The sequence below is a fragment of the Temnothorax americanus genome, unplaced genomic scaffold (assembly GCF_048541705.1).
Source record: "Temnothorax americanus isolate GAGA-0224 unplaced genomic scaffold, ASM4854170v1 Scaffold1, whole genome shotgun sequence".
NCBI lineage: Eukaryota > Metazoa > Arthropoda > Insecta > Hymenoptera > Formicidae > Temnothorax > Temnothorax americanus.
The window spans coordinates 2,148,148-2,157,935 of NW_027509230.1; the positions used below are offsets into that span (position 1 = coordinate 2,148,148).

At 34.2% G+C, this 9,788-nt stretch overlaps 1 protein-coding gene across 5 annotated transcripts; it reads left to right on the forward strand.

Annotated features, from left to right (window-relative positions):
- The first annotated feature begins 395 nt into the window (after positions 1-395).
- On the forward strand, positions 396-9,032 carry Mbt (serine/threonine-protein kinase PAK mbt). 5 transcript variants are annotated; one of them, XM_077404252.1, is made up of 8 exons: positions 396-666; positions 967-1,339; positions 1,758-2,148; positions 2,470-2,880; positions 3,135-3,667; positions 4,085-4,238; positions 4,347-4,535; positions 8,688-9,032. In XM_077404252.1, the coding sequence occupies exons 2-7, from the start codon at positions 972-974 to the stop codon at positions 4,506-4,508; spliced, it is 2,019 nt and encodes a 672-aa protein (XP_077260378.1). In that variant the 5' UTR covers positions 396-666; positions 967-971; the 3' UTR covers positions 4,509-4,535; positions 8,688-9,032. The 5 variants fall into 5 exon arrangements, with proteins under 5 accessions (XP_077260378.1, XP_077260387.1, XP_077260396.1 ...); XM_077404261.1 differs by having other exon boundaries at positions 8,708-9,032; XM_077404270.1 differs by having other exon boundaries at positions 4,347-4,523.
- Positions 9,033-9,788: the final 756 nt, after the last annotated feature.

A 9,788-nucleotide genomic window follows, 5' to 3' on the forward strand; every position in this document is an offset into this window, starting at 1 on the left:
ATTTATTTTTAGTTGTTACCTCAGTATTTGTTGTAAAAGGCAAGGGATTCGTGATTCCTCCAAGTTAAACCAAAGAGTGTGCGACTCTCGGTCTCAGCGCGAGTTCACCGAGCTGGAACATCGCGCGTGTTATTTTGATCGATGGATTTCCACGCGATCACTCCTCTTTTCCGCGATCGCGATCTTTTCATCTCTCACGATCACTTTCTCTCACATTCTATCCCGCTCTCGCGTCCGGCGCGTCGCGACGCGGTCAGCGCGGCCTCCGTTGGCTCCGTTTTCGCGCTCGCTCGCGCAGGTAGGTATACACATGTGCATCATACATATACCGCATACCACCGCATTTACCTTGCGCGCGCGTGCGCCGCGACGCACGTTTCAGCAAATTGTCATGAACTAAATGCCACGAAAGATTCGTATACTCACCGCGCGGAGCGCCGGTGTTGCGAGTGCGACCTGTCGAGGCGGATGAATGGCGTATTTATGTGTTTTAACGCGCGACACGCGACATCGCCTATGTCCCGGCCTCCCGGCACCATCGTGAGCCGCGTTCACCCCACGAGCTGCCTGACCTGTCCGAGGAGCGCGTCCTCGCGCATTTAGTCAATTCCAAGCCGACGGACGGGCCTCGGCGGAGCCGCGTCGCAGAGATCGTATCGTCGCTCGGTAGGCGTTGCTGTCACTTGGCTTCCCTTTTTCACAAATTTTCACTCCGCTCTCGCGCCCGTACGCGCCCAATTTCTGTCACGGTAGCGCAAACGGCAACAGGCCGTAACTTCGGTCTCTAAAAAAACATCCGCCGGATACGTAGACTACACCGCGGTGGGGAGATTAGGCGTGTACAAGTGGATACCGTCTCTGACAGAATCGCGTGCTTCTATCCTTGATGGGACAGTCGCTACGTTAGATGATATTGCCAGTGAAACTACCGTGCTGTATCGCTAATAATCGCTGTTTTGAATGCAGGGACAATGTTTACCAAAAAGAAAAAGAAACCGCAGATCTCCACACCGACCAACTTTGAGCACAGAGTGCATACCGGATTCGACAAACGCGAGGGCAAGTTCGTCGGGCTGCCCCTGCAATGGGCTTCCATAGTTGGGAATAACCAGATTCTGAAGTCGACCAACAGACCACTGCCCTTAGTCGATCCAAGCGAGATCACACCTACCGAGATCCTTGACTTGAAGACCATCGTGAGAGGCCACAATGATCCTAGGATAAGTAGACCGCTCGCTACTGACCGAACTGTAGAGAATGGCCTGCCTAAGATCAGTACAGTCGCCCGTTCCAATTCTCTACGTTCCTCGAGTCCACCGCGACTCAGGAGAGATTACAGGTATTGCGATCTAGCTTTGCCTAAGGGTCTATCCAGACAAACTTGCATAGGTGCATAAGCATACACGCAAGGAAATGGATTGGTGTATTTCCTTATGCACATGTATATGGACTGATCAATTTTCTTATGCTTATGTTTATGCGCTATGCAAGTTTGTCTGGATAGACCCTCTCATACCTACGCTCGCAGTATCGCATGAAACATATAAGTTGTTTGAAATATAAAATGATTTAAAAAAGTACATATATTGTTTAATAAATATAATAGAATTTTTGTCGATAAAGACTGACGCACTGTAAACGACCAATCTATATAATTGATACAAATAAATTAAGCAAATTAAGTTAACAGATATTCTCGCATCTCGAAACATTTTAATAAGATTAATGACAGTATGATTTTTTCTTTTATTTTGTAGGCATAACAGCAATCTTCCGCCATCCGTCCCCGAAGGTCAAGAGATACCTTCGAACGTTAATCAGGGCTTTACAAACTTTGGCAAGCCGCATAACTACATCGATAAACTAAGACAAAATTCCCCGAGCGTTGGCAGTGGACTAAATTCCAGCATGCAGAACATGATTCCAAATCTTCAAAATCTCAATCCTAATATGCAATCCTCGCCAAATTTAACTCACTCGGGATCAAATGTACCAAACTTATCCTTAAATTTCCAAAACTTAAGTCCTATTGTAAATTCACAAGCTCCAGTACAAAATCCAAATAATCCGCAACTCCTCGATACGGAATTTCACAGACTAAATTCGCAAATGGCTGTGACGTCAGGCCAATATAATGGCAATGTACAGGTAATAATATTGAGACTTTAATAACTACATAGTTTAAAAATATTTGCAGCATTTGTAATCTTGCCATTTTAATTAATTTATGATATAATTATAATTTTGCGCCTTATTACGCTAACAAAATTACATACGTTAAATTGAATCTTCTAGCTCAATGTATGCGAAAGAACTATTTAAACATATTGTACCCTATCGTGTAACGTAAACATACACCCTATATATGTAAAAGTTGAAACATTAAAGCTTCTGTTATATTTTTAAAAAGGCCGAATATATTCTTAAAGAATAAATAGCAATTGTACGGTAATATTATTTGATTTATAGGGTTCAACGATGGAGGCGTCGAGGGAACATCAAGTTGGCCAAAATGTCTTGTTACACAAGTTACAGCCAAAAATTTCGCCAGTGGGTTCAATAGCTTCGCAACGACCTCTGAGTCAATTGAGTTCACATAATATTAATAAATATTCTCAGGCATATGTGTCTGAAAATCCATCCAATCTCCAATCGCATTTGAAGAAACCGATAGAAACTTCCCAATCGATGCATAATTTGTCAAAACCGAGCATCCCGTCCGCAGTATCAGGGACCAGTTCTACTCCAGATCAAAACCAAAACATGAAAAGTGCCGTCTCCTCAGGGAACTTGGCGGTTGGTGCAAGTTCGAACAATACCAACAAACAAACGGAGCAGAGACTTACGCACGAACAGTTTCGAGCTGCTTTACAGATGGTGGTATGTAAAATTTATATTTAAATTTATTACACAGTACACTATATTGTTGATCACAACATTATTATTCAAAAAATGTTATCTTCAAAGCAAATATTCTTATTTTCTTAAGTCTATTCTGTAAATGAGAAATTTTTATATTATTGCTATACCGAGTTAAAAGTGAAATGGAACAAACAAGTTTTGCAGTCTAGAACTTATTTTTATAATTTTTATGACGTGATGTTTACGTATCTTGCATGTGCATTTATCTTTAGGTGAGTCAAGGCGATCCAAGAGAAAATTTGGAGAATTTCCTGAAGATTGGCGAAGGCAGTACAGGAACTGTATGCATAGCTACGGATAAGAGTACAAACCGTCAAGTTGCAGTCAAGAAAATGGATTTAAGGAAACAACAAAGACGCGAGTTACTTTTTAACGAAGTCGTTATTATGAGGGACTACCATCATCCAAATATAGTCGAGATGTATAATAGTTTTTTGGTAGACGATGAATTATGGGTGGTTATGGAGTATCTAGAGGGAGGTGCGCTAACTGATATCGTAACACACTCAAGAATGGACGAAAGTCAGATAGCTACAGTATGTTCTCAATGTCTCAAGCCTCTGGCGTATTTACATTCACAAGGTGTTATACACAGGGATATTAAGTCTGATTCAATATTACTTACGGCCGACGGCAGAGTAAAACTGTCAGATTTTGGTTTCTGTGCTCAAGTCTCTCAAGAATTACCAAAGCGAAAGTCTCTCGTAGGAACCCCATACTGGATGAGTCCCGAAGTTATTTCAAGGTATTTTATACTGTTATCTGTTTCTTATAAAGTAATGCAAATTTTATGTTTTATTATTTACATTGTTATAGAGAAAAATAAATTACAAATGCAGTAAGAGTAGTACACGAAGTACCTGAGAAATGTATATTTTTCTGTTTATATATTTTTAAAATTTTCTTTTGCATTCTTCTTTAAAAACTTTAGAATACAAGATATTTTAGACTTCTATTGAGATGGTGATTTTAAATATCGCGATTATTTCAATTTTTTGGCAAATATTATACGGTCGTGTCTGTCGCCAAAAAAAAAGAAAAAGAAATATTTAAATTCTCTGTATAAGAATCCAGACGGAGGAACTCCTCAAATAATTCATAAACTGCCAAAAGGTATATATTTGGCTGGTAACTTAAACTATTGTTTTATCTTTAATTATAGGTTGCCATATGGACCTGAAGTGGATATCTGGTCGTTAGGAATAATGATCATTGAAATGATCGACGGTGAGCCACCATTTTTCAATGAGCCACCTCTACAAGCTATGAGACGCATTAGGGATATGCCACCACCAAAACTAAAGAATTTTCATAAAGTAAGATCAATCATTTTTTAAATTAATTTTAACACGAACTTATCATGTCAGTAGACAATTGTAAGTTCTAAATTCAGAAAATGAGTAACGTATGTTTTTTATTTTCAGGTTAGTCCACGCCTTCAAGGTTTCCTTGAGCGAATGCTCGTGCGTGATCCAGCGCAACGGGCAACGGCAGCTGAATTATTGCAACACCCATTCCTTAGGCAGGCTCAAAGTCCTAGTATCTTGATTCCGTTAATGAGAGGCGCCAGACATACAAATTGTTGACGAGGTTACACCTTTGTAAGCTAGAACGTTAGTCAAGGCAGATATTTCATTAACAGAATAATCATATCCTCGACAATGTCGTGTTAAGCTACTTATTCGCTAAAGGCAGCTTTTGGCAGTTTATGAATTATTTGAGGAGTTCCGCCGTCTGGACTCTTATACAGAGAATTTAAATATTTTTTTTCTTTTTTTGCGATAGACATGACCGATCGAGAGATGATAATATTCGATAAAATTCACACGTATCAATGTTGAATACCGTATAATATTGACGCTTCAGAATTTTTTAATTCTAAAACTGACATCATTTTCTGAAGCTAAAGACAATAATGTTATTCTAATATTCGCAGATTTTTAGATTTTTGCATAAAATTTCAAGTTGTAATACACATAAATGAATGATTCTTTCGGTCGTGCCTAAAATACGTATGTAATATATGAATTTATAACTATATTTTAGAAAATATTAAATAGGAAAGTCTTCAAATCTCATGATCATTGTCAATTATTGTTTGAACTTTACATTCCAATCGGGCCTGAACTTGTAAGTATTATTTTGAAAATAGTTTACTACATTCCAGAGTATGGTTTTATATGTATTATTTTAGTAACTTGACAAGTCTGCATTTATGAAAAATGATATAATATATCAAACATTCCTCAACTATTGGCACTGCCGATGTTTGATTCGCGATAGTAAGATCAAACATTGTTTTAATGTTATAACGGATAATTCTAATTTTGAGATATTTGCAAAATGCATTTTCACTCAAGTGCCTTTATGATTAACACTATCGCAACGATTAACTTGTCATTATAAAGCACTATTTATTAGCGGTAATGGGTTTTAGACATATTGAATTACTTTGAATATGACGAAAACCTAAACTGCTTCATATTATTCAAAACGCAGATCTATACAGGATCTAACATAAATGTGGGCCGCTATTTCAGAGGTGTATTCTATTCATCAAAATGAGCAAAAATGTTCATGTACATACAATTCAATTATTGTTGTATATTAATTTTGATATTTAAATTTAATATCAAATATTAATTTTGATATTTTAATACTTCTAAAGGAAGTCTTTCTAGACTTTCTTTTTTAAATAATATTCAAAATAATTCGAATCTGTACGTAATCAAATTGATTCAAAGTTTTCAAGCAAGGAATCCTCATTATTACTTATTTGTATAAAATGTTCCTGCCATGCAATATTTTTTCACTATTACTGTCTTGCTAAATTTATTAAAAGCCATATTTAAAGTGACTTAATCAGTATACTTAATTTTATTTTTTCTAAATAAAAGTATCATATATTATATACACACCTTTTTGACTATATATAGTCAAAGATACACCTCAACTGTGAACTTTTGTAATATTGTATTTTTATTTTGCTAAAAAGGGTTAATTTTTGATCATGTTTAGAGCTTTAAAGACTGGGATATATATTTGATTGTTACCTGAAATTAATATTGAAATAACTTGGCAGTATTGCGAAGGATGTCCAGAAAGTAATGTAACAAATCTTTTTTTCATTCGCAATTTATTAGTAGTAATAGTTGTAGTGTTAATAGTATGTAATAGTAATAGAGTAGTAATAGTAGAGTAATGGTAGTATTAGTATCTTTATTGTTTCCCTCAGGATTAAAGTGATTTCTATTTTCTTACTTAATTTACTAATTTATACATATAGTAAACTATTTATATAGTTACAATTCAATTACAATATCATAATTAACTTAATTGTTAAATTCTGTGTAAAAGAGACATGCAATTGTGAAACAGATATGCAGTTCAATACATTACTGGCGTGCTTTGCTTAGACTATTATTATTATTATTGTTATTATTATTATTATTATTATTAGACGATCTTACTGAATGACCAAAAAATGACTTGCTTGTTCTTGATGCGTTGCGAAATATTATAAACTGACAGTACTGAAAATCTATACTTTATATATACATTACAATTAGATTAAATAATCTATAGTTATGTAATCTATAAATTTTCAGTAAACAGTAGTATATTTTGGACTGCACTATGTTTCTTCACTCAAACTTTAAATTTCATTTCAGCATCATTCTAAATATTTGTTACTAGAACGTACTTTTATGCATTACAATCAATCTATAAAATTCAGAGGCATATTCTGTTATACTGTGTGTTAAATATTTTAACTCGTTATTTTTAAATGTTAGATCTTCTTTAATTTCAGCAATCGCTCAATTTATTACATCTCACTTTTCATAGTTTATTCTACGATCTTTATAAATTTTTGTTTATTACATTTCTCTCCTTTTTGTTTTATATTCTTTTTTTTTACTTTATTACGGTCGGATATCGCAACAGCAGTATTGCTGATGTCTCATACACATATTTTTTCTTACTTTTGTATACTTGTCGGTCTTGTAAAATATCAAATTTGTACGTTTGTAATAAAGTTATTATTATTATTATTATATTTTACATATATATTAGTCGTTATTTGCTTCCTTAAGGTATTATTTTTGTCTAATAAGAATCAATTGGGCGAACAAGCATGTTGCATTACTTTCCGGGCATATTCTTCGAATAATATAACATTTACAAAGAAGAAACGTAAAAAAATCATATGTGAGTTATAACTAAAAGAAGAATTGATATTGCCTTCATAAATATACAATATAGATAAATATTACACAGATGATATATATACATAGTATTATATTCATAATAATTTCTTGAAAATTTGAAATTACATAGATATATTTACATTATTTTGTAACAGATTGTCACAGTTGATAAAATGGTATTCTTAGTGAAAGATATGTGATATTTTATTACAAATGATATAGTTATACGACATCACATAATGTTTACTTTATGTAAACTAATAAATATTTAAATGATACAAGTGAAAATTAATAAAAATGCAGTAAGGGACATTATGATAAACGAATTAGTGGAAATATCTCCAAAATTAATTTACATTATACTGGATTAAACATACATTTTATTGCATAGCGCTACATCGATGAATTAACTGTGCAACTAAAGAGTTGCACATAATTAGATTATTGTTTAAACCAATACTATTTGAACAGGGTTACGTTATATCATTTTAATATAAATAATCTAATAAGTGTGAAATATGTTGTACGTAGATCCATATATATATATATTGAAAATATTTACAAAAATGCCTAATTTTGATAAGGAATTTACTATGCTTCTAGGTATATCATTAGTGTATGTATGTAATGAAAAAGAGATCAGGAATGTTTCGAAATGGCAGAAGGCGAAATCGGTTATTCTTTTATAGTAATAAAACATGTACTTGTGTGTTTGTGTACATGTTTTATTTAAAATGTATATTCTGTCATCGTATTATATATATTTTTTGTACAATCGAGATTATTGCAATTTAACTTGGAATTTTGTCTTTGTCGTTTGGAATTAAGTCTTACAACTTCTATCGCAGTTTAATTTACACACGATTAAAAAACATTATTATTACATTTAATATTTGTGCATCGGACTGTTGATATCGTATTTTCAACCATGCAATTTTTTCGGCAATTAATTGAAATTATTACATACTATTTATTGAAAGAAATGCGCGATATACCAAATCTATCCATAGATTAAAAGTGTAGCTAAACGATAGTCAACAGCTTTTTTTGAAGATATGTTTAAAACAACTTATTATCTGCAATCAACGTGTCAAACAGATCTGTCCGACCATACTCGCCATATATTTAAGTAATTATAACGTTATAAGGAAGCTATTTTAGAAAATCTATCATATCTTACATTACATTATGGATTAAAATTTTTTCTGTATACTATATCTAATAGAAATTCGAATTTTTTTTATAGCGTGATCTGACTGAACAAACATATCGGCAAACTAAAGCTATCGTGTGTAGTGTCCAAAAATTGATTGCGTACAAGTGCAGGATTATTTTACATATGTTGTACATTTATTACATAATAAAGAATCTATTTACAAAAACTCGCACGAATTTTTATAAACTTTGGAAAATTTTTAATACATCGTATTAATTTCTAAAGTGTTATTTGCGCAAGAAAAACTGATTTATAAATATTAAAAAATTACGCACTTATATTATATATAAATATCTTTTTAGTTATTATTTTAGTTATTGATTTTGTTATTATTTTTATAGGAACATTTTTGTTATGCTAGAGAGAAGCCTGAGAGAGGCCATCCCAGTCTTTTTCGTGGGATCGTCGGAAGCCTCTGTATTTAAGGTCAGAGTACATCCACTTTCAAGAATTTTTTTGACTCACCAACTCGATGCGCAACGGACGGAGTTATGCAACCGCGTAGCTACGACGATACTGTAACATACAAACATAAGATTCAATTTAAAAAAATGCTTAAAATAATCATTTTAAAAGGTATTTTAATGAGATATTTAGCAATAATTAGTTATTTACCGAAAAAGATCTTTACTACACTAAAATTTTTAATATATAATTTCTCTTTCTCTAATTACTTCTAATTTATATATATATATATATATATATATATCTCGAGGTAAAACAATTTAAATAAATATAAACGAATTATTAATTTTATACAGATAAGAGATATGATGCTTACCCCAAGGTTGCTCCGCCGGTGCCCGATGTCTCTCCCAGACCTCCTCCTCCTCTCAGGACGTCAGGACTCCTCCTTCTTCTCCTCCTTCTCCTCCCGCCGCGCAGGACACTCGCGAGAAACACTCGCGGATAATAAATAACAATCGCGCGCGGACTAATTTCAGTAAACGTCTATCTCGCGCGATACTGTACGGCACTCCCGAAGCAAACGCGACGAACCGGCTGCGGTTCGTTCATTCAATTAAATCGGCGGACGAGGGTACGGTACGTTATACAGCTTCCCCGTCTTTGGATTTTTATCCAAGCAGAACGAGAGTTTTGCTTGGGTAAAATCCTCGTACTGGGAAGGAAGTGCTTTGCAACATGGATTTTTCGTGCAAATTTGAAGGAGTCGCGACGCCGCGTGCCCCGATTCGTTCCGCGTTTCATCACTGCGTTGCACAGTCGCGTTAATAATGGCGATAAAATGTTGGAAGATCTTGACGCGAGGTACCACGCGAATCAAGTGGACACGGTTAGTAAAGACGCGTGCAGTTGATTAAACAAAAACCACAATTAAGATTAAATATCGTACGCACATTACGGTCTCGCGAATGTAAGTATAGTATAAGTACTATTAATGCATGCTTTGCACGAAATACACGAAAATAAGAAATATTCAT

What these genes read in the sequence shown, in the direction of transcription:
- Mbt (XM_077404252.1), top strand. Translation starts at nt 972, where the DNA reads ATGTTTACCAAAAAGAAAAAGAAACCGCAGATCTCCACACCGACCAAC. An exon ending in GAGCTGCTTTACAGATGGTG is followed by an intron (nt 2,881 to 3,134) that starts GTATGTAAAATT and finishes ATTTATCTTTAG; the next exon opens with GTGAGTCAAGGCGATCCAAG. An exon ending in AGTCCCGAAGTTATTTCAAG is followed by an intron (nt 3,668 to 4,084) that starts GTATTTTATACT and finishes CTTTAATTATAG; the next exon opens with GTTGCCATATGGACCTGAAG.